General features: G+C 49.0%; 2 protein-coding genes across 2 annotated transcripts; both read left to right on the top strand.

Annotated features, from left to right (window-relative positions):
- The first annotated feature begins 1,804 nt into the window (after window positions 1–1,804).
- Window positions 1,805–5,395, top strand: LOC123124211 (cation/H(+) antiporter 19). Its single transcript, XM_044544873.1, has 2 exons — window positions 1,805–2,024; window positions 3,080–5,395. The coding sequence occupies exons 1-2, from the start codon at window positions 1,851–1,853 to the stop codon at window positions 5,315–5,317; spliced, it is 2,412 nt and encodes an 803-aa protein (XP_044400808.1). The 5' UTR covers window positions 1,805–1,850; the 3' UTR covers window positions 5,318–5,395.
- A 3,351-nt stretch (window positions 5,396–8,746) lies between these two features.
- LOC123119294 (cation/H(+) antiporter 19) lies at window positions 8,747–15,270 on the top strand. The gene is made up of 2 exons (XM_044539040.1): window positions 8,747–9,113; window positions 12,832–15,270. Exons 1-2 carry the CDS (start codon window positions 8,916–8,918, stop codon window positions 15,043–15,045), a joined length of 2,412 nt encoding a protein of 803 aa, XP_044394975.1. The 5' UTR covers window positions 8,747–8,915; the 3' UTR covers window positions 15,046–15,270.
- The last annotated feature ends 8,014 nt before the right edge of the window (window positions 15,271–23,284 follow it).

Raw genomic sequence — 23,284 nt, forward strand, 5'->3', positions numbered from 1 at the left:
ATTACATTTGCGAAATCTGACTACATCGTACTGTTAGATCCAACTAAGATATTCCATCTTGAGAGGAATCTCCTTTTTTCATTCAAACGAACCTGAGGGAGGAATCTCAATGTTAGGACAATATGGGACATCAGCTCGTGGGCATTTCTATTTCGGTTTACACCCCTGAAAAGAAAATATAATCGAACTAATGGAAGTATTTCTACTTGTTTGAGAAAAAAAAGGGACCGGCCTTACTTAAGCTGATGAAAAACTATTTTGTAGTAAGTTGATTTGGTCAAACAGTTGGATTAACATCGAACGGGTGTTAGGTATAGTCTTTTCCTTCTCCACCCAACCCAACCTTCTTCCTCCTCTGACCGCCCACCTCCAAAAACATATCCTCTCGTCCATGCCCCCCCTCTGGTTGCGACAATGAAAAACGAAAGCCTCCCTACCCATACTTGAGAACCCTCATCCTAGCCTATGCTAATTCTAGATTTGGCCTTCTTGAGGACGCCGTGGTCAGCCGCATCACCTTCGTCTTGGCCTCGGAGCTCCGCGCACACCTTCCCTTCTTCTCCCCCAAACCGATTGTCATAAATTCTGATTTCATGCAACTTAGGAACAGAAAACATGAAAAAAATAATATGAAATTTCATATTTTATGGAAAAAAATGGACATGGTTGATAAGTACATTTGAAATATAGATCGGTATGAATTCGCCTATGGAATTGATTTCCACGAGATTCATGCGATTAATGGATCCAATCAAACAATTAGCCACTATTGTGTCCACCCCAAAGTGTAAGAGCAACTTTAGCAGAGTCGGCATATTGCCGATCAGCATAATAATCATCGATATCCTGATTTTGGTTGAAAAGACCGCTCTAGCAGAGTCGCCATATGAACCTGGATCACCATAATTTATGGAGGCCGCTTCGAGTCCAGCCTGCAGCCTCCACATTTGGAGGTTGTGGGGCTCTGGATTGGAGGGCGCTCCATTCGCAAGACTCTTGCGGGAGGGGAACTTTCTCCTCCCTTTGGAGTCTCCCGCGCAGCCCATCTCCTCTCACGTGCCGATGGTGACAACTGCCTGCAACCATTCTAGGAAAGTGCCCCTCCCACCACCCCCCCCCGCTCTCGGAGGAGGAGCAGGACCACCATGAAGCGTCATTCAAAATTGTACTAAGCATCATGTGGTGCATCCAATGAAATATTTGGGTGATCCACCTTATGCTTAATAAATTTTAAAAAATATATGAAATCAAGTTTGAAGCTTCAAGTCTGTTCTTGTGTGCGTTATAGCAGATTACGCTTCTGAACTATAGCGCAATCATGCAAGAAATTTTTGGTGACTCGATTACGATGATTCTGAGTTTGCACATCGCCTCGACAACCTCCATATAATTATGAAGCGCGTTATTTCATATGGTGGATGGCGACTCTGCCAGAATAGCTCCAAGGCTCACTTTGATTTAGGTGTTGTTCAAATTTGACCAGCACAATTAGAACACAGAGCTAGCTGTGAAAAGAGAAAGAAGAAAAAGATTTATGTGTCAGTAGTAGCTAGCTAGGCAGCGGAAATATATTACAGAAAGTCCTCGCCATGTTGCACCAAAAAAAAAGGCAAGTCTTCGCCTCGGAAGCGGCGCTAGGTCGAGATTATCACATGTGCACGTACTTATTACTACCATTTCTTTTGTGTGCCACAGGACTCGATCAGAGTCAGAGAGATGCCTGGCCGCCTATATAAACGCGCTCGCGTAGGCCAGGACACACATCGTACGGTACGGGCACGGGTACGGCTCGGGAAAGCAACAGGAGAGTTAGCTAAGCAGCGGGGTACACCTTCACCGGCGGCGAGAAGATGGCCGGCGGTGGGGCGAAGGTGGCGTCGCACGGCGCGTTCCAGGGGGAGAGCCCCCTGGACTACGCGCTGCCGCTTATCATCCTGCAGATCTGCCTTGTCATCGTCGTCACCAGGGGCCTCGCCTACCTCCTCCGCCCGCTCCGCCAGCCCCGGGTCATCGCCGAGATCATCGTACGTGTTTTATCCTAGCATGCAAACCCCAAAGGCCTCGTGCATCGCCTCCATGAGTCCGTATGCATCACATATTTCTGAATTTTTGTTTTATATTTTGTACCGGGATATTTTGTATATGTTGATCTTTTCCTTTTCAAAAAATTAGTTCGGGGAAATGGAAAATGCATGTGAGTTTGTCTAGGGACGTGCATCATGCATGAGTGGCCTAGGAAAGATCTCTTGCGCGTATCTTTTTTTTTTGCGCGCGTGTTTGTCATTCTTACGATGCTTGAAAATGGTGTTTCGGTGTGGCTGCGGGTGCTGGGATAGAAGAAGAAGGCGGGACAAAAGGTTGATGGGCGTGGGTGCGGTGCAGGGTCGTCGCCACCGCATAAGAGGATGGGTGGATAGAGGGTGGGTGCCGTCCAGGTTGGACAACTGCGTGCTGGGGGATTAGCAGGGGATTTTGTCGTAAAGGAATTACGGAAATGGAAAAGGGACTTCAAAGCTCAGAAGGGTGGACCGACGCTGGAGGCCGCTTGGGGAGATGAGGTGTGAGCGGCAGCGCCGCCGGTCACGGGTGGTAGGGGACAATAGTTTGGCCGTCAACGGAGGTCTGGTCGACGTCGAAGGACGGGTGGAAGGAAGAAGCTTTCGGGCAAATATCGACCAAGGCTCGAAAACTTTTGGACAACTTACAATAGTTGTCCCTGGCATTTTTATACATTCAAATGTTGAGATTTGTGATCTCATCTCAAAAGAAAAGGTTGTGCAAACACAAAAGTGACAATAAGATTTTGATCGTATACTTACAATTATTTCTTGATCGATTGAGATCTCTTGGATCATATATGTGGGGTGGAAAAGTGAAAATGATTTTTCTTAATCTTACTACTTGAATCTCACCGTAATAATCAAGTTGAATATTTGTGTGTATAATTTTGGATTTTACTAGTTGTTTTTGTCAAGCAATTGAATCTCTGATCCTCTTTTCATGGCGGCACGTTGTTCCATTGACCAAGGATGGTTTGACTTGTGGACTGACAATGAATGCGTGCGGATGACGTATGCAGGGCGGGATCCTGCTGGGCCCGTCGGCGCTCGGCCGGAGCACCACGTTCCTGGACGCCGTCTTCCCGGCGCGCAGCATGGTGGTGCTGGACACGCTGGCCAACCTGGGGCTCCTCTTCTTCCTCTTCCTCGTCGGCCTCGAGCTCGACCTCAACGCCATCCGCCGCACCGGCAAGAAGGCGCTCGCCATCTCCCTCTCCGGCATCGCCGTCCCCTTCGCCATCGGCATCGGCACCTCCTTCGCCTTCCGTGCCACCCTCCCCGGCCTGCAGGACTCCCCCAAGGCGCCGTTCCTGGTCTTCATGGGCGTCGCGCTCTCCATCACCGCCTTCCCGGTGCTCGCGCGCATCCTCACCGAGCTCAAGCTCCTCACCACCGACCTCGGCCGCATGGCCATGTCGGCCGCCGCGGTCGACGACGTCACGGCCTGGATCCTGCTCGCGCTCGCCATCGCGCTTTCGGGGACCGGGTCGCCCATCATCTCGCTATGGGTGCTCCTCACCGCCGTCGGCTTCGTCGCCGCCGTGTTCGTGCTCCTCCGCCCGCTGCTCGCGTGGATGGCGCGGCGGTCCCCCGAAGGCGAGCCCGTCAAGGAGGTGTACATCGTCGCCACGCTCGCCCTCGTCCTCGCCGCCGGCTTCGTCACCGACGTCATCGGCATCCACGCTCTGTTCGGCGCGTTCATGGTCGGCATCGTGGTCCCCAAGGACGGGCAGTTCGCCGGCGTGCTCATCGAGAAGGTGGAGGAGCTCATCTCCGGCCTCTTCCTCCCGCTTTACTTCGTCTCCAGTGGGCTCAAGACCAACGTGGCCACCATACGGGGAGCCAAGTCGTGGGGCCTCCTCGTGCTCGTCATCCTCAACGCCTGCGTCGGCAAGATCGGCGGCGCCGTCGGCACGTGCCTCCTCGTCAAGATCCCATTCCGGGAGGCCATCACAATCGGCTTCCTCATGAACACCAAGGGGCTAGTCGAGCTCGTCGTGCTCAACATCGGAAGGGACCGCAAGGTGCTCAACGACGAGGCCTTCGCCATCATGGTGCTCATGGCCTTGTTTACAACTTTCATCACCACGCCGATCGTCATGGCCGTCTACAAGCCGGCGCGCCCGTCAGCGTCGGTCCCGTACAAGCGGCGCACCGTCGGCGGGGGCGACGAGGACGGCGACCTGCGCGTGCTCGCCTGCTTCCACGGCTACCGCAACATCCCGACGCTACTCAACCTCGTCGAGCTCTCGCGGGGCACCCGCCGCCGCCTCGTCGTGTACGCCATGCACCTCGTCGAGCTCTCCGAGCGTTCGTCGGCCATTTCCATGGTGCACCGCACGCGCCGCAACGCGTTGCCCTTCTTCAGCAACGCGTCGTCATCGGAGACAACGACCGAGGTCGCGTTCGAGGCGTTCCAGCAGTTGAGCACCGTGAGGGTGCGGCCTATGACGGCCATCTCGGTCATGGACACAATCCACCGGGACATCATCGACAGCGCCGCCTCCAAGCGCGCCGCCGTGGTCATCGTGCCCTACCACAAGACGCTCCAGGCCGACGGCTCCTTCCACTCGCTCGGCTCCGCCTACCACGCCGTCAACAAGCGCGTGCTCCGGGAGGCGCCGTGCTCCGTCGCCATCCTCGTCGACCGCGGCCTCGGCGGCCACTCCCAGGTCGCCGCCCAGAACGTGGCCTTCACGGTCGCCGTGCTCTTCTTCGGCGGGCCGGACGACCGGGAGGCGCTGGCCTACGCGACGCGCATGGCGGAGCACCCCGGCGTCGCCGTCACCATGTCACGCTTCCAGCCCAACCGCGCTTTTCCCGAGGACGGCGAGGACGCCGCCGACGAAGCGGCGGTGGAGGCGTTCAAGGCCAGGGTCGTCGCCGCGGTGGACGACGGGTCCGTGCGGTTCGAGGAGCGGGAGGCGCGCACCAAGGAGGAGGTGGTAGAGGCCATCGGCTCGCTGTCCAAGTGCAACGTGTTCGTGGTGGGGCGGATACCGCCGACGGCCCCGCTGGTGGAGAACGCCGACGAGCTGGGCCCAGTGGGGAGCTACCTCGCGTCGCCGGAGTTCAAGACGTCGGCGTCGGTGCTGGTCATCAAGAGGTACGACCCGGCGACCAACCCCAAGAGCATGAGGTTCGACCCCAAGGCGAGGCCGCCGGTCGCGACCGATATAGATGACGAGGAGATGGGCGGCGCCGGCGCCACGGTGGTGCCCGTGCCATGGTCACCGTCGCCGAGCGAACTGGCGTGAGAGCCGATGGATCGATCGCCGCCCCCGGGCCAGTACGTGGCTGAGACCGAAGACACCTACACCAACATGTACAGAGAAGTGCCGCCGTTTCTTTCTGAATAAAGCTGCAGGTATGAGCTAGTATATCACCTAGTAGTACGTTGCACAAAGTATACGTACAATACATAGTATTACTGCTAGTTTAGTGCTTCAAGTATTGCGAATGTATATGTTTTCCATGTTTAGTTCCTCACAATTGTGCAAATGGAGAAATGTGTTACCAATTTAATTGCCATACTTGAACAACTTTGCAATTTTGTATTTTTTTTCCTTGTTGTTTTTCGCATTTAAATATTCTTCTCTTATGCTCCCTCTGATCCAAAATACAAAGTTCAAAAAAATTGAACTAAAACCACGAAATGTATTTTGAAACGCCGGGAGTACATGATTATTACTCTTCTTTCTAAAAGATTAGAGGGTTATTAGCTTTTCTTAGAAAGATTGTAGAAATTTTCGCAAATTGTGGAGAATTAAGAAAAGGCATATAAAGACATCCAATTTTTCGTGCAAAATATAATAATATACTAGTGTACATTCTCATACAAGAACGTTTGGGCAGCTATCGGTTGGGGAATCGTCATGTATGATGCAATCATGCGTACAATCTTGCACTTCTACACGTAGATAACTAGCTTTTCTATGTACCAAATCACTACGAAGATTGGTTGTGAGAAGATAATGTGTGGAGTCCCTCTCCCTGCCCAATATATCAGTGCACTTATTGCTCCCGCTTGCTGATTAGAATAGCCAATTCTCCATCAATTATTTCGTTGTCTTCTGGTTTCAACTTACAAGTTCAAAGTCAAACCTAGTAGGAGACAAGTAAACAAACAAACAGACAACTGATGGATGTATATATGTACGATTTTTCTCATGAGCTTAGTACAATTTTGTGGTTGAATGCTTTGTTTTCTATTTTTCTTTTTTTGAGAAAAAATGTTTGTTTTCTTATTACACCATATACGTAGCGTCTACTAAAGACTTGGAACACCAGGTCTGTTCCCTAGTGGGCTACAAGTAGCACCGTCCCTCTAGCCATCCAACCAAATTTAAACATTTCAATAAGATCAATCTCCAAAAGTTCTAACAACTAGCATTTCAAAAAGGATCATTTCCTATGCAGGACAGATTTGATCAGATGTTTTCACGAATTTGCGCAAGTTCACATGTTTAATGTAATGCACATGCACATAGGTTTTCAAAACCTTTTAAATTTTACGCATGCAAACCTAATATCTAAACTCAAGCACCCACCCTTGCATCATGTGCACATAAATTTGCAAGCACAGTGAACAATGTCTTTATCGTCATTATATTTGTTTTGTATTTTGTTATACTTCTTTTTGCATATTTCTTATGCACACATTTTGTTAAAAAAACGCATGCCCTTGATTGCCACGGCTTTGTGAGCAACTGTGTTTCCTTTTGCCATTGGTATTACCGTAAACAATAGCTAACATAATGCTTTCTGGTTCGGCTAAAACACGGCTAGTTGCGATTTCACGTCCAAGCAACAGTGTGCTGATCTTTGGTTTTTTTGTATTTCGAGGGCTGAATTTTTTAATATTTTTTGAAAAGGTTTCAGGACTGAATGAATAGAGTTTTTGTGGTCTATCTTCTGAGGATTGAATGAATAGAGTTTTGCGGTCTATCTTGTGAGGGTTGAATGACTAGAGTTTTTGCGGTCTATCTTGTGAGGGTGGAAAACCAACGGTTTGGCCCGTTTAAAGTCCAAAGAACCGTATTCCGCACCAGCCTGTTCTGCACACACACATAAAATCCCAAGAACCGCTGACTAGGGTATACGACTTTATCTTATCCAGCAAACAGGAATCAAATAAGTGAGCAGGTAGTCAGACATCAATTCTTTTGTGTGCGTGATTCTTGTGCTATTACATCAGTCGGCAATGGATGAACCAAAGACTTCTTCATGCATGTATATCCTCATCTCTCTCTTTTTTTGTACACCCTTGATTCCTCGGAGTCCAACTGTGGCACTGCTATTACATCAGTCGGCCACGGAACGGATGAAGGGACGAACGACTTTTCCAGGCATGCATATCATGTTTTCCCTCCAACCACAGTGCAACAGCTGAATCCCGTGGTACTAATATATCATCAGTGATGTCAACAAATTTTAGCGAAGGGAAGAATGTCAACTCTCTGCCGTGATGGATGCATTATTGGCCTAAAATAATCTCGACCGGGCTGAGATCCTGTTCATGCTGTTCTTTTTTCTCCGTCTGTTCTGTTCTGTTCATCTGTTGGCACAATGTGTGTGCATGGCAGCATGGGTGACTACGGTTATTTTTTTCTTTTTTGAAATGATGGGTGGGTAGAGTTGAGTTGCCGGGGGTCCTCCCACAAAAGAAAAAAAAAGAGTTGCCGGGGTCGAAAACGCAGAGGAGCTGTAGGTAGTGTAGCGCACCCGATCGCGAGAGGCAGCAGGAAAGGGAGAGGAAGGAGGCGGAGCAATCCGTACGCCGCCGCGAGAGGCAGCGGGAAAGGGAGAGGAAGGATGCGGAGCAGCCCGTGCGCCGCCGCTGCGGGGTGCAGGCAGAGCCCGTGCGCCGCCTCGATTGGGTCTACCGTTGGTCGCTTACGACCGCGGGGAGGAACGCGCGGCAGCTCCGCCGGAAGAACGCCAATGCGCTCCGGATTGCCATTGAGCAGCCCGAGCGCGAAGCGGCGGCGGAGGCCGCTCGGCTCGCGAAGCTCAAGCAGCAGCAGGACAAGGTCGTGCGGCGGTTGAAAGGGCTCATCATCCTCTCCAACACCTCCGACGACAACGACGACCACGTGTCCTCGCCCGACGATTCGGACGATCCTCCACCAGCTGCGCCGGCGACCGGAAGGGCAAAGGGCTGGTGAGGAGGTGGTGAAGCTCCGCTGTCTCCGTCTTTAGTTTCAAGTTTTTTTTTAGTAATCTAGTTTAAACTTGTCCGACGTTTATGTGAATTATGTGAACTTTGACGATCTTTTGGACATTTGTTGGTGATCGGAATGCGCATTTCTATGTTCAATTCTATGTGTGTTGGATGATCTACGTTGCATGCTTTTAGTATGGAGGATACACAGATGTGGACGATAGAATTTGAGGAGTGTCCGCCCGCGTTTGAGAGTCTGGATTTGTAGGTTGCAACTGCATATGCTCTGACTAGAGTTTTATTCTTATTCTTATTTTTTGCTTGAGATGGATGGGTGACTAGAGTTGAGTTGCTGGGGGGTCGGAAACGCGAAGGGGTGGGCCGCTTCCTCGTGCGCCGTGGGTAGCGTCGCCGTATACACCCGCTGGATCGATGGCGAGGCGGGGTGGCTGACGTGGCGGCCCCATCGGGCGTCTATATATAGCAGCAGCAGCTGCAAACCCAGCCCAAACCGAACCAAACCGTCTGTCCAACCGCGAGCGCGCATAGAGATCGGTGCCGTTGGGAGAAACCGCAGAGGTCGATCGAGCGGCACACACATTTAAACCCCGCGCCCGGGTTGGCCGAGCGAGGCGGCGCTGCAAGGGGAGGAGAGGACTGTGGAGAGAGGAGGAGGGAGGTGGTTGGCATCCATGGCGGGTCATGCGGCGGCGGGGGTGTGCGCGGCGCCGATGCAGGCGACGTCGCACGGGGCGTTCCAGGGGGACAACCCGCTGGACTACGCGCTGCCGCTGGCCATCCTGCAGATCTGCCTCGTCGTCGTCGTCACCCGGGGCCTCGCCTACCTCCTCCGCCCGCTCCGCCAGCCGCGCGTCATCGCCGAGATCATCGTAAGCGCCCTCCCTCCTTCTCCTCCGTTGATATCTAATTAACTTCCCGTGCGTACGCAATTCATCTCGCTCGCCGCTTCGCCGGCCGGTTCCATTGGACAGCTGTAGTAGCACGCGGAAATGGTACTAGATAGCTAGGGTTTCAATTCGCCGGCTAGTTCGTCGCGCGTCGTCCGTGCGTGCGCGCGTGCCCGGCCCCGTCGGCGCTTTTTCCGGGGACGGCGACGCACGGGCCCCGGAAGAATGGAGGCAGCCGGTCCGTTCCGTTCCGCGTCTGCCGCCGAATTTTCTCCGGCCACGATCGACGGATCCGTCTGAACCTTGGAGGGAGACGCGCGTCACGTTGGTTGATCCCCCTAGTCTACTTTGAGTCTTTGACTCGTTGATTAGAAAAATCGTGGGTAGGGGGTGGCCGGAGGAAGCTGGAAGCGACGACGGGACAGACGAGTCCTTCCTTTGAGTCAGCCTTTCCGTCGCTCTCATGGCATCGCTCGATCCCCTTTCTTTGTTTCTAGTACGCGATGGAGACAGTCAGCCTGGCCTCAGTATTGGATTTTGCGGGGGCACGTGGCTCGGAGATAGTTAATCAGTGATTTGGTGCGATATTACTAAAATTGCTACGTACCAACTCTAGGTCAAGATGGTCAGAATAAAATTAAGTATATTCGGGAAATTCGTTGTAGGCGCCAGAGACAGCATCTAGCAGCTCTGGGGTTCATTCATTATGGAAAAATTGAATTGCTACTACTAACTCTAGGTTAAGTAATTGCTACTTACTAACTAGGTCAGAATAAAACTAGTATATTCGGGAATCGATGGACAGAAGAAACCCGTCACTTGAGACAGCATCTAGCTGTGTTTCATTATGAAGAAAGTTTAATTAAAATGGGAAATGGTACTCAGATTGGTGGGGAATTAATTAGATTGGGTTCCATCAACTGCTAGATTTCAACGCACCCGACGTAAAAAAAAAAAAAACAGCAAAGAAGGAAAATGAAACAGAACCCACGCTCACTTGCTATGCATGTAGTGTAGCCAGCCAGCCGATGCTGATTTGCTATGCATATATATACGCTTGTTAATTACACCGCCATTTTTTGCGTCATCGTCGATCGGGCTTAAGAGTAAGTACATGGGCAGGTATAGAGACCATGTGCTGTAAGATGGATTCAGTTCAGTACGGTCTAAAATTAGCCACCAGTGCTGTGAAATTAATTAATTAATTAATCCGATGGAGTGGAGCATCTCAGTTTCGCTGAAACGAAGGAAACCTACGGACAGTCCCATGCTGCTCACGAGGCCGGATCCCAGCTCCCCCGGGGGATGCCGCCCCGGATGGGCCCTTCCTGATCGCTCGCTTGCCGACCGATAATAATAAATTACAGTGCAAATTTGCGCACAGCTGTCTAGAGATTAGGGTTATTCGCTAGCTTAGCAGGAAGAAAGGAGATTCTTGGCATCCCCTAAGACATGCCAGTACGTACTATATTTATTTCTGAACACCTAGACGACGGGACGTGAGACCGTCTCTTGGGGCACTACTCCATGATCCGCGCCACGTCTAGGGTGTTTGTTTGAAACGGGCACTGTGATCAACATGCTGACCTGCACGACCTCCCCACACCGCACCTTCTGTTGAGAGTTCAGACACATGCGTGTATAGCACCCTCTTATTTTGGAAATTAAAAAAGCTTCGCCTGTTATTAGTTGTACACTTAGAATTGGTCAAATGAATGAACATGGACATGTTTTTGGCCATTGTTCACGGCCTGGTTATAACTTGCTTCTGTTGCTTGCCTTGCTTAACTACTCTAGTAGTCAGAGACAAAGGGCTAAAGTAAACTAAGGGCATCTACCTGCTGTAAGAGATGTGGAACAAGCAAGGTGATTTGTTAAGTGCATTATTGTTGGCAGAAAGATATGCTTGCTGGCTATTACCTAGCTATAGCTGTCATTGACTTGCAGCAGGACCTTGCTTAAGCAAGAGAAAGTACTGCCAAATGCCAACTAGATATACTTACAAGCTTACTCCTCATCATGGTAGTAACTTGTAACGGCTTTCATATGGACACGCAAAAGTAAATTTTGCATCCTTTGCCGGGGATTCTCAAACACGATTAGAATATGTTATCGCTCAACCGACCTTCTAGCAAAATGCTTGACAAAATGACAACTACCTCTCCGATCGATCTCTAACACGGCATGGACTTACAGAGATCGGAGGACCCCTATGAGCAGTTTTCAGTTTTGTCATCGGTTTTACAGGATATGACAAAATGACCTCACTTTTAGCTTTTTTCAGAGTTGACATCGGTATCACAGGACAGGATGACATCCTATGAACAGTTTCACACCATTGTTAATTTTCCTTTATGAAGAGTGCAATTGTAATCTTTACTGCAAGCTGATTTGTTAAATGCATTATTGCTGGTAGAAAGATATGCTTGCTGGCTACCTAGTAGCCTGCCATTGACTCACAGGACATTTGCTTAAGCAAGATATAATAGGGCGCATACTTGCCAAGTGCCAACTAGTAGCAGCAAACTTATTCATAAGACATGCTGTAACTTGTAACAGCCTCCTATCCTATGGACACGTACGTGCTAGTAATTTTGTATAATTATTAAGTTGCCGACTAGCCAGGACTCTTAACATCCAAATATTCCTTTTTTACTTAATTTCTTCGTTGCTTCGATTAGAATATGTTATCGTCCAAGCGACCTTCTAGCAAACTGCTTGACAAAAATGACGAACCTTTTCAGTGGTTTTGACATCCGTTTTCACAGGACGACACACACACTGTTGATTTTCCTTTCTTACAACTGGAACTGCAGGGCCTTGCTTAGGCAAGAGAAAGTACTGCCAAGTGCCAACTAGCCATTTACAATTTTACTCACCAGCGAAGTAACTTGAAACAGCAGCGGAGTATGGGCACATAGCACGTATTAGTTATTTATAAGTATTCCGTTTTTGCTTTTTGAAATGGCAGCCTGGGATTATTTTCCTTGCTTCGGTGACAATCTTTAATTGTTTGGAGTTTTGACATGACACACACAGATACCTACCTGATTTGGTGGACAGATTTCACTCTGATCTATTCGAGTCCAGTGACAGCATATCACACTGCAAACTGCTCATCAAATCACAAATATGGAAATTTAATCTGATTTATCACTTGATTGACAATTGAATATACTCCCTCTGTTTTTATTTAGTCCGCATATTAGCTTTGGTCAAAGTCAAGCTTCGTAAACTTTGACAAAAATTATAGACAAAAGTATTAACATATACAATAACAAATCAATACATTTGGATTCATTATTGAATGTATTCCCGCATCATATAGATTTGTTATGCTAAATATTTATATTCTTTTCTATAAACTTGCTCAAACTTTAGAAAGTTTGACTTCAGTCAACTCTAATATGCGGAGTAAATAAAACGGAGGGAGTACTTTTTTTTTAGCTAGTAGCACAATTGAATATCCCTTGATTGACAATTGAATACACTTTTTTTTTGAGCTAGCACAATTGAACATCCCTTGATTGACAATTGAATATACTTTTTTTGAGCTAGCACAATTGATTTATCCCTTGATTGACAATTGAATATACATGCATGCAAACTGGATGTTGTCAAAAATAAATAAATATCGAACTGAATGGAATGATTGATTTGGGCCTGTTAACTGAAATGGCATGCGTGCATGATGATGCAGGGTGGAGTCCTGCTGGGCCCGTCGGCGCTGGGCCGGAGCAGCAAGTTCTTGCACGCCGTCTTCCCGGCCAAGAGCCTGCCGGTGCTGGACACGCTGGCCAACCTCGGCCTGCTCTTCTTCCTGTTCCTCGTCGGCCTCGAGCTCGACATCGCCGCCATCCGCCGCACCGGCAAGAAGGCCCTCGCCATCGCGCTGGCAGGCATCTCCCTCCCGTTCGCGCTTGGCATCGGCACGTCGTTCGCGTTCCGCGCCACCATCGTCAAGGGCGCTCCGCAGGGGCCGTTCCTCGTCTTCATGGGCGTCGCACTCTCCATCACCGCCTTCCCGGTGCTCGCTCGCATCCTGGCCGAGCTGAAGCTACTTACAACCGACATCGGCCGCATGGCCATGTCTGCCGCGGCGGTCAATGACGTCGCCGCCTGGATCCTGTTGGCCCTCGCCGTTGCACTCTCTGGAGATGGATCGCCCATCATTTCGCTCTGGGTGCTCCTCACCGCTACCGGCTTTGTCATCGCCGTTTGCGTTCTCCTCCGGCCGTTGTTGGCATGGATGGCGCACCGGTCTCCCGAGGGTGAGCCGGTCAAGGAGGTGTACATTTGTGCCACCCTCGCCATCGTCCTCGCTGCCGGCTTCGTCACCGACGTCATCGGCATCCACGCGCTGTTCGGCGCGTTCATGGTCGGCATCGTCGTCCCCAAGGACGGGCCGTTCGCCGGCGTGCTCATCGAGAAGGTGGAGGACCTCATCTCGGGGCTCTTCCTCCCGCTCTACTTCGTCTCCAGTGGCCTCAAGACAGACGTGGCCACTATCCGGGGAGCCAAGTCGTGGGGCCTCCTCGTGCTCGTCATCATCAATGCCTGCCTCGGCAAGATCGGCGGCACGGTGATCGCGTCGCTGTGCGTCAAGATCCCAGTCAGGGAGGCCGTCACGCTGGGGTTCCTGATGAACACCAAGGGGCTCGTGGAGCTCATCGTGCTCAACATCGGCAGGGACCGAAAGGTGCTCAACGACGAGTCGTTCGCCATCATGGTGCTCATGGCCCTCTTCACCACCTTCATCACGACGCCGATCGTCATGGCCATCTACAAGCCGGCGCGTCCGTCGGCGCCATACAAGCGCCGAACCGTGGAGGGCGGCGCACCGGCGGACGCGGACAGCGAGCTGCGCGTGCTCGCCTGCTTCCACAGCAACCGCAACATCCCGACGCTGCTCAACCTCGTGGAATCGACGCGGGGCACCGGGCGGCACCGCCTTGCCATGTACGCCATGCACCTGGTGGAGCTCTCGGAGCGGTCGTCGGCGATCTCCATGGTGCACCGCACGCGCCGCAACGCCATGCCCTTCTTCAACAGCGGGGACAAGACGGAGCAGATGGTGGTGGCCTTCGAGGCGTTCCAGCAGCTGAGTGCGGTGAGGGTGAAGCCCATGACGGCCATCTCGGACCTCGAGACCATCCACCGGGACGTCATCGACAGCGCCGCCGAGAAGCGGGCGGCCATCGTCATCATGCCGTACCACAAGCTGCTCCAGCACGACGGCTCCTTCCACTCGCTCGGCTCCCAGTACCACGCCGTCAACAAGCGCGTGCTACGGGGCGCGCCGTGCTCCGTCGCCATCCTCGTCGACCGCGGCCTCGGCGGCCACTCCCAGGTCGCCGCCAAGAACGTGGAGTTCTCCGTGGCCATGCTCTTCTTCGGCGGGGCGGACGACCGCGAGGCGCTGGCGTACGCGACGCGCATGTCGGAGCACCCGGGCGTCGCCGTGACCGTGACACGCTTCCGGCCCAGCCGTCCATCATCGGACGACGCAGCTGACGAGGTGGCCATCGAGGTGTTCAAGGGCAAGGTCGAGGCCGTGAAGGACGGGTCGGCGATGTACGAGGACGTAGAGGCGTCGGCCAAGGAGGACGTGCTCCAGGCCATCAACTCGCTGTCCAAGTCCAACATGTTCGTGGTGGGGAGGATGCCGCCGACGGAGCCGCTGGTGGAGAGGCCCGAGGAGCTGGGCCCCGTGGGGAGCTACCTGGCGTCGTCGGAGTTCAAGACGTCGGCGTCCGTGCTGGTGATCAAGAGGTACGACCCGGCGACGAACCCGGCCAGCAAGAGGTTCGACCCCAGGGCGAGGCCGCCGGTGGCGACGGACGTGGAGGACGAGGAGATGGGCAGCGCGAGCGTGGTGCCCGTGCCGTGGACGCCGCAGAACGACCTGGCGTGAGCTGATCGACGACGAGCTCCGGCCGGCTTCGTGGCCGTCAGACGTGGTGTGTAGTGCGTGTGGAGCCGCGACACGATGAATTGTACATAGTGTGTGTGTTGTTGTGTAGTGCTGCAGCCTTCGTTCGCTAGGACGTACACATGCTGCTGTTCGTCGAGCCTTCCTTTGCTCGGCTGTATCCACCGTTTCTATCTTTCTCAGAATTCGTCGAGAGTTTCTCAAGCATCCTCCTGTGTTTTACATCCCAAGCATACGTGTATGCATTTTCTCATAAAAAAGAAGAAGCATACGTGTATGTACGTTCAGTTTTATGTACCGGAGCACATTTAAAAAAAAGATTTTTTGAGAAATTTTTAAAGAAAAAATAGATGTCTTTTTTCTTTCTTTTAAAGAAAAATAGATGTTTCTAAAAAAAAGATGTCCTGGACCTCTGTTTGCAGGCCTAAAGATACTATCCGAGGAAATTTGGCACAGGGCTGTATCCACCGTCGAATGAAAGATGGAGGATTGCTCGGCGGCTTAATTTCATCTCAAATTTTCTATTTGATTTTTTATATTTTCTTTCTTGTTTAAATAAATATGAACCTTCTTCTGACAAATACACAAATACTTTTTAAAATGCATGACCGCCTTTTCTAAAACTACACGAGCATTATAAACATGGGTGAACACTTTTCTAGTAACTACATGAACATTTGTTTAAAGGCGTGAATACTTTCTCAAAATCACATGAACATTTTTAAAAGGCATGAACACCTTTTCTAAAACTACACGAGCATTATAAAAATGGGTGAACACATTTCTGGTAACTACATGAACATTTGTTTAAAGGTATGAATACTTTCTAAAAATCACATGAACATTTTTAAAACGCATGAACACTTTGGGAAATAAATAAACAATTATCTAAATGCGTTCACACTTTATAGTAACGTATGAACATTTATAAAATAATATGAATATTTAGAAAAATGTTTGAACGCGTTTTTAAATTATACAAACATTTTAAAAATGCATGAACACTTTTTTTTAAATGGGGAAGACTTTTAGAAAATACATGAAGATTTTTTAGCAACAATGAAAACTTTTATATATTGTAAAATGATGTAAAAATAGCATGAACACTTTTCAATTAGATGATTAAAAAAATATCGACATTTTTCAAAATATATGAACAACTTTTCTAAATGCATGAATTTTTTAATTAAATGTTAAATTTTCATGGACTAATATTTTTTATAACACACATATATATTTTTACTAACTTTTAACAGTAAAAAATGTATACTTATATTTTTAATCAAAGTTTCGGAAACAAAGCACTCTTATACCATAGCCTATGGCAGTTGCATGGAAAAAACCGCAAGAAATCAAGCATGCATTCATGGTCGCCCCCCCCCCCCCCTGCTGTAAGCTCTGCCCATATAAAAACATCTGGTCCCAACGTCCCGTCGGCTTTCGAGAGTATAGTCCCCCCACCCCCCTGTACGACTCGAAAAAAAAGGGACATTGGATGGCGCATCACGGCAAGTCGACCAACCTCGACCCTATACAGAATGATCGAAGGATGTGAGCAGAAGTGAGTGTGTAAGTCGTGAAGGTGGTACGTAATTATTTAATGGTTTTCAATTGAAGAGAACCATGCGTGATGATTGGTTGAATTATCAGGGAGGGAGAGATTGAGTTGGGCCGTGTGGATTTCTCCTACACGTACGTACTCCATGTCCATTATTGTGCCATTTTTTCTTTCCTCGTTCTCAATCTGCATTTCTTTTCTCTGAGATTGTCGCCGTGGTTCGTCATTGTACACGCGATCTGTACGGCAAGTGACACAATGACAGCTGTCATTGCCTCTGGCCTAATCCCATTGGCAAGCCAAGCTCATACCGGCAGTATTTTTTTCCCCCTCCGAGCGTTCTGACCTTTTCAGGCAATGCATCTTGTCTCAGCTTGACATATACTCCCTCCGTCCGAAAATACTTGTTATCAAAATGAACAAAAAAGAATGTATCTAGAACTAAAATACGTCTAAATACATCCTTTTTTATCCATTTTGATGACAAGTATTTCCAGACGGAGGGAGTACCTTAGAAAAAGAGGCAAAAGACTGGCCACTTTTATTGATTAAGAAAAAAAGAATTGCCCGGTTAATTGGCGAAAAACCCATATGACATGGGCACCATCGACCAACCTGGCCACCGACGTGGAACCGCCCTGTGTGGTGAATTATGTATCGAACGATTGTGGAACCTGAAACTGCAAAGAAGAAAACAGCCAGAGAAGCCAGGACGGCACATCCCAACAGATGGCCACACGCACAAGCAATCGACAGCTCCGACTTTGACGACGAGCATCGCAAGGGAAATATATGCAGGACTTGCGCCGATCGTGCCACCGCAAACGACCACCGGGCGCCTGTCATCGTCACCACCTGGACCCGCTCCACCGCAGCTCCGACTTCAAAGCAATCAAGCAACCCACGGAAGAGCAACTCGGATACGCCGAGAAAAACCGACTACCGAAGTCCACGCCGCGACCCGAGCTCCTCTCGACACCATCATCGTTGCCAAACAGAAACCAGCGCCCCGCCTCAGCAAACCACGCGGCGAAGATGCCACCATCCACGGCGAAGATGCCACAATCCACCAGTCTCCCAGCCGTAGCCGGCTCCGAGACGATGCCTCCAAGGAGGAGAAAGACGCAAAGACGCCTCCATCGCCCGATCCACCAGATCTGAGGTTACCCTCCGGAGCCAAATCCGTGGGGAGGAGGAGCACACCTCCGCGACGACGCTTTCAAGAAAGATCACGGCACCCGCAGGCGCCACCGTTGCCGCCTCCGATGAAGACCAGAGCAAGGATTTCTCCCGGAGATGACCACCTGCAACCACCGACCGCCGCCCACCAATCACCACCCCTGCCGAGGCCGACCTCACCCTGGCCACCCACGATCCACCGCGCCCAGGCACGCACCACCCCCTGGTCGTAGCCGTCGTCCACCACTGCAGCACCAACGCGACCACCTCCATCACAGCCACCAAAGCAGCATCGTGAAGTGCAGCAACCAGATCGAACAGATCGAAGAACTAGCTCAGATCCAGATCGGAGCAGCACAGCATACGCGCAGCTCGTCCCTCGCAGTGCACCTCGCGCTCAGAGCCACATCCGCCACGCCCAGCCGGTCGCCATGCCCGCCGCACGCCAGCCGCTGCCGCGCCCGACGTCGATCCGCACCCCACGCACGATCCGAAGCCGACCGCCGCCGCGCGCATGCATGCCGTCCACGCCCAGGCCACGCCGGAGCCCGGACCGATGCCGCCGCCCCAGCTCCCCATCCGCCGCCCGCAGCCGACACCAGCACCGTACGTCGTCCGGCATCCGTCGCCCGCCGCTGCAAGTCTTCCCCTCACGAGCGACGCCGGGTAGAAGAGGTCCCGCCGCCGCCGGATCCATGCGGGCTTCGCCCGGCGGAGCCCACCGGCGACGGCGAGGGGAGGGGAATGAGGAGGGGGTCTGGTGGAGGGGCGCCTGAGCCGCCGCCCGTGTCGCCCCGGGGAGGGAGCGATGCGAGAGCCTTTCCCTGGTGTAAGCCGCAGTGAGTTGGGCCGCGCTTGACATATGCCTTATACATAGATGGTCCGTTTATCATTTGTTTCTTTTTTTCGAATCAGATAGTCCGTTTGTCGTGAAATGTACTTTCTCTGTATTAAAATATAAGACGTTTTTTGACACTATGACAGTATCAAGTGCACATTTTTTTTAAATGCAGCCCCTTAGGGCCTGATACATTAAAAAAGGTAGAATAGATTTGCCCAGTTAATTTACGGAAACATGGGTGAAAACCGTTACAACATGCCCTCAAGAAAGGGCACCCAGCCGACCTGGCACCAACAAGACCACACACACCGTCGAGACTGCATGCATTGTCATCATCATCATCTCTCCCTGAGCAGGTGACTCTGACTTCGCCGTAGACGCATAAGGCCTGACGTACGTACTTTGATTGCTTGTTCGTGCAAAGGACCGGTGGACTACCACAAGAAACTATACATTTGTTTATTATATGCTTATGTATGGTTTTCAAGGCACGTGCAAATAAATGTGCCGAGTACAACATTGTTGCCGCATATGTATGGCTACATATATAATAACGTACTATGTACACCATTAATCAATTTGCACACGTTTTGGCCCTCATGTTCTTGGCGGCGCTTTTTTTTTAAGATTCAAGGCAGGAACGCAACCGATCTCATTAATTTAGAAAAAAAAACTAAAACATAATACATAGTGTCGGGTTTATAAGAAAAACTAGGCCAAAAACCAATTATAAAAGGAAAAAAAGCGACACCATAGCGACGTCGACCAAAACAGTGACCACCAGCCGAAGAGATAGAGTGTGACGTCTTCGAAAACGCCTTCAAAAAGGAAACCAATGTATGTGGACACTATTGTGGCCGGCACTGATCCCATAAACCACAAAGCTTTCGTCCAGACCCCACACGAGTGCTTCACCAGCCATTGGTAATGGTCCAGCCAAGCCAACAGCCACCACCGTCGCTCCCACTCTGAGCAGACACGACCCAATGATGAGGTAGGGGGCTAACCGATCAGAACATGGGAGACCGAGCCGAACGATGGATTGCACCAACACGGAGCAGACGGATAGCTCAACCAAACAACATCATCGATGGGGGTGCAAATTGCATTTGCTACCAGACAGAGCTGCAAACTAATTGTTTCTTACACGGGATAGCTCTTAGACAAATCTAAGACAACTAATTCGGGGTGGAGGGAGTAGTAAAAGAGCAGTTTAGTTGAGTCTCGGTTCATTACTTAGTCCTGGTTCTACTAGATTTCCACCTTTGGTTCGTTTATTATCTCCTTTGCCGGTTGATCACTAATGCTGCATCTTGTCTCTGCCAACAGCTCCGGCAACCGACAGAGCGGGCCATGAATCCAGGATTATGACCTGCAGTTCAGGTTAAATTTAACTAGTGCCGAATTAATTATCTTGATTTGATCGAGTTGCTAGGTGACAGCGACCGCGCGGATAAGTCAACGAACGTAGGCATCACAGAAAGTCAGAACAGAGCAATCACAACATCACATCGATCTTGCTCTGACTTGTACAGTACTGTTTGTTGTTCTCATTTCTGCAGTTCAAATTAATCAATCGAATACAGTACAGCTACAGCTTAATTGTGCGTGGATGCCCCCGTCTCCAGCTTATACAGACACCTGATTCGCGTGGGTTTGCTTCCGTAGCAAGGTTTCCACATGCTTTGACGATCCTACTTTTTTTAGCTCGAGTTTTCAGATTGATGCAGATGTAAGACCGTGTTTGTGCCTTGTTTGAAATGGAGGTTGATCTGAAGGACTTATCTGCTCACGGGCAACTGTTCAGGAGGCGAAGGACTGAATAAAATCCTTTCAGTATTATAGGGTAGTCTCGATGCAACGGTCAGTTAATAAAGTCGCACATGTCTTAGCTAGTGAGGGTTGTATTAATAAATTCTGTAGAAATTTGTTTCTGGTGGCTCCGGCATGTGTTAGCTTAAGCTCGGAGGTTACCACGGAGGGTGCCTAATTCTTGAAAAAAAAAACTGCAACAAGTTACACTCAAGAAAAAGAAAAGAAAAGAAATGGAGGTTGATTGTCACAATACGGCTTTTGCAAAAATACTCAGCTTTTGCTTACTTTACTGTCTCTCCTTTTGCGATAACGTACTTTACTGCTTGGTAAACTAAACCCTTTATGTTGTGTGTCTATTTCAACAATAACAATAAACTGTCTAGCCCTGGTTTGACGACCACAACCTAGGTTTGGGACATATATCTTCAAATTAAAATCCGTCTAGCCCTGGCTCGTCATGGGATCCCTGGCCCTTGAAACAATGAAACACCAAGAGTCATGTCTACAGAAATATTTTTAGAATAATTATTTTGGTTAAGGTTTTTTAAAGCTTCACTCTAGGCCTAGTAGGGTATTTGTTTCGTAAAATTAAATTCTTTCAATCAATTGTCTTGCCCTTGGCCAAGTGTTGTATCGGGTCCTGGGTAAAAATTTGCTGAGCAAGATTTCTTACTATTATCCTCTTCATGTTCCTAGGTACACCAGAATCTTGTTGGATGCTTTGACATATGCTACTTCTCGCCTCGGTTGCATCTTATCTTCTCAACTACTCCCCCGTTCACCAATATAACAGGTTTTGGATATTTATATACAAACTGAAATGGGTGAACAAACACACTAAAACGTGTCTTATATACATCCGATTCACAGAAAAAAAATAAAACATCTTATATTTGTGAACGGAGGGAGTACTTACTAACCATGACAATCTCTTTGCAGAAGCATGGGAACATATCCGTTGCACCAGAGCATGTGGTGCAATTGGTGCACCTGCCTTCCGTATTCTAGTATTAAGATTGCACAAAATAATTTGTTGCATTTTTTGTTCCCTGCCTTTTTAAGTTATGCCAGTTGCGCATTTTAAAAAGTTTAGTCACAAAAATATATGTGAAATCTAGTGATAGGACGAGAATTCACGTTCTTTAGTGGAGCATGTGAATTCTTTTCTTAGTGGAACAACAAGTTCTTTATTGATCACAAACGTTTACCGGAATACAAAGATGAACTAGGGGAGTAGAAAACCAAATATGATGGACAACCTCAAGGGACGTAGACATTTTTCGCAATACGGTGCATTTCCCCATTTGCTTCTCAATGCTCGTGTCCGAAGATGGACAGCAAGAAATCCTTTGTGTCATTTTCCATGTCCTTTAGAGTCATGCAATGAGGACCATCATTATTCCTTGATTGATTTCAGAGACTACCCGAAGACAGTCGGACGCTACCTGAACATGGTTGGTCATAAGATCTTTTGCAAGCATGAGAGACTCCCTACAAGAAGTGCTTCCAACATAGCCCGATCAGTCACTCCTTCCTATACAAGTGCAGACGCACCCAAGAATACACCTTGCTCACTTCGGCAGATTGCACCCACAACCTCTTTCATCTCTATTATGGCCATGACCCCATCACAACTAATCTTCGTCAGACCCTCCAAGGGTTGGATCCAGGAAGCTGGTCCTATCAGTTTAAAAAAAATGTTGACAAATAAAAAAACATGAACTTTAAAAAAATGTTCACAAATTTAAAAAAATGTGTGCAATATTTAGAGAATGTTTGCATATTTAAAGTTTGTTGAAGATTTGTTTTTAAAATGTAGCTCACTTTAGGAAAAAGATAAATGTTTTACAAAAGGAATTTTAAAATTGTTCCCAAGTTAAAAAAATGCATGAATTTAATAAAATATGAAAAAGAAAAATAGGAGAAATCTAAGAGGAAAACCGGAGCCAAATGAAGAATAAAAAAATGGGAAAAGGAGCTCTCTACTGGACCAGTCCATGGAGGAGCACTGTATACATTTCCCCATCATTTTGATGCACACAACTCTCAACTGACTTTCATGCCCTTGGCCTTTTCGGTTTTCCTTTTTTTATCCGTTTCCTTCAAAAAGACCAACAACTTGAATTTTTGACATATTAGGAAAATAGTATTGAAAGATTTTAAAAAGTCTAGGAACTAAAAAAGTCACAATTTCCAAAGGAGGTCGGCAAATTGTAAAAACATTCACCAATTTCAGAATCCTTAAGAATAAGATACGGTATTTTATCCTTACCAACTGGATCTTTATGATGGAATAAAAAATGTTCAAAAATTAAGAAAGTATATGTGTTTTCTGTAAAATTAAAAATGTTCAAAAATCTTTGTGGATTTTAAAAAATTTAAAATTTAAAATAAAGAAAAATGAAAAAGGTAAATAAAAGTGATGAAAACAGTAGAAACAGGCCGAAGTAAACAGGAAGAAAAATTGCCGGTGGGAACAGATGCAAATCACCCAAAGCAGGCCCACTCACTCACCTCACTATGCGATTCCTCAACAACAGGAATCGCCGAAAACATAAACATTGTCAAAAGCACTGTCCCTGTGTGTATCGGGTGTCGTACCTAATTCGTTAGATTTGCAAACTCAGAAACGGACGGCAAATGCCTTATCAGTACTCAAAGCATTTTAAACACCAAAGAACAAGGCATACATGTGTGCTGTAGTTCCCGCAAGCACATCGATTGATTTCAATTAGAAGCACACGCCGTGCTCGCCGGCGGCAACGCATTGCAGAGGCGCGGGGGCAGGGGGGCGAGGAGATCGGGGCGTGAAAGCATGCCTGTGTGGC

Source organism: Triticum aestivum, chromosome 5D (genome assembly GCF_018294505.1).
Source record: "Triticum aestivum cultivar Chinese Spring chromosome 5D, IWGSC CS RefSeq v2.1, whole genome shotgun sequence".
In the NCBI taxonomy this organism is placed as follows: domain Eukaryota; kingdom Viridiplantae; phylum Streptophyta; class Magnoliopsida; order Poales; family Poaceae; genus Triticum; species Triticum aestivum.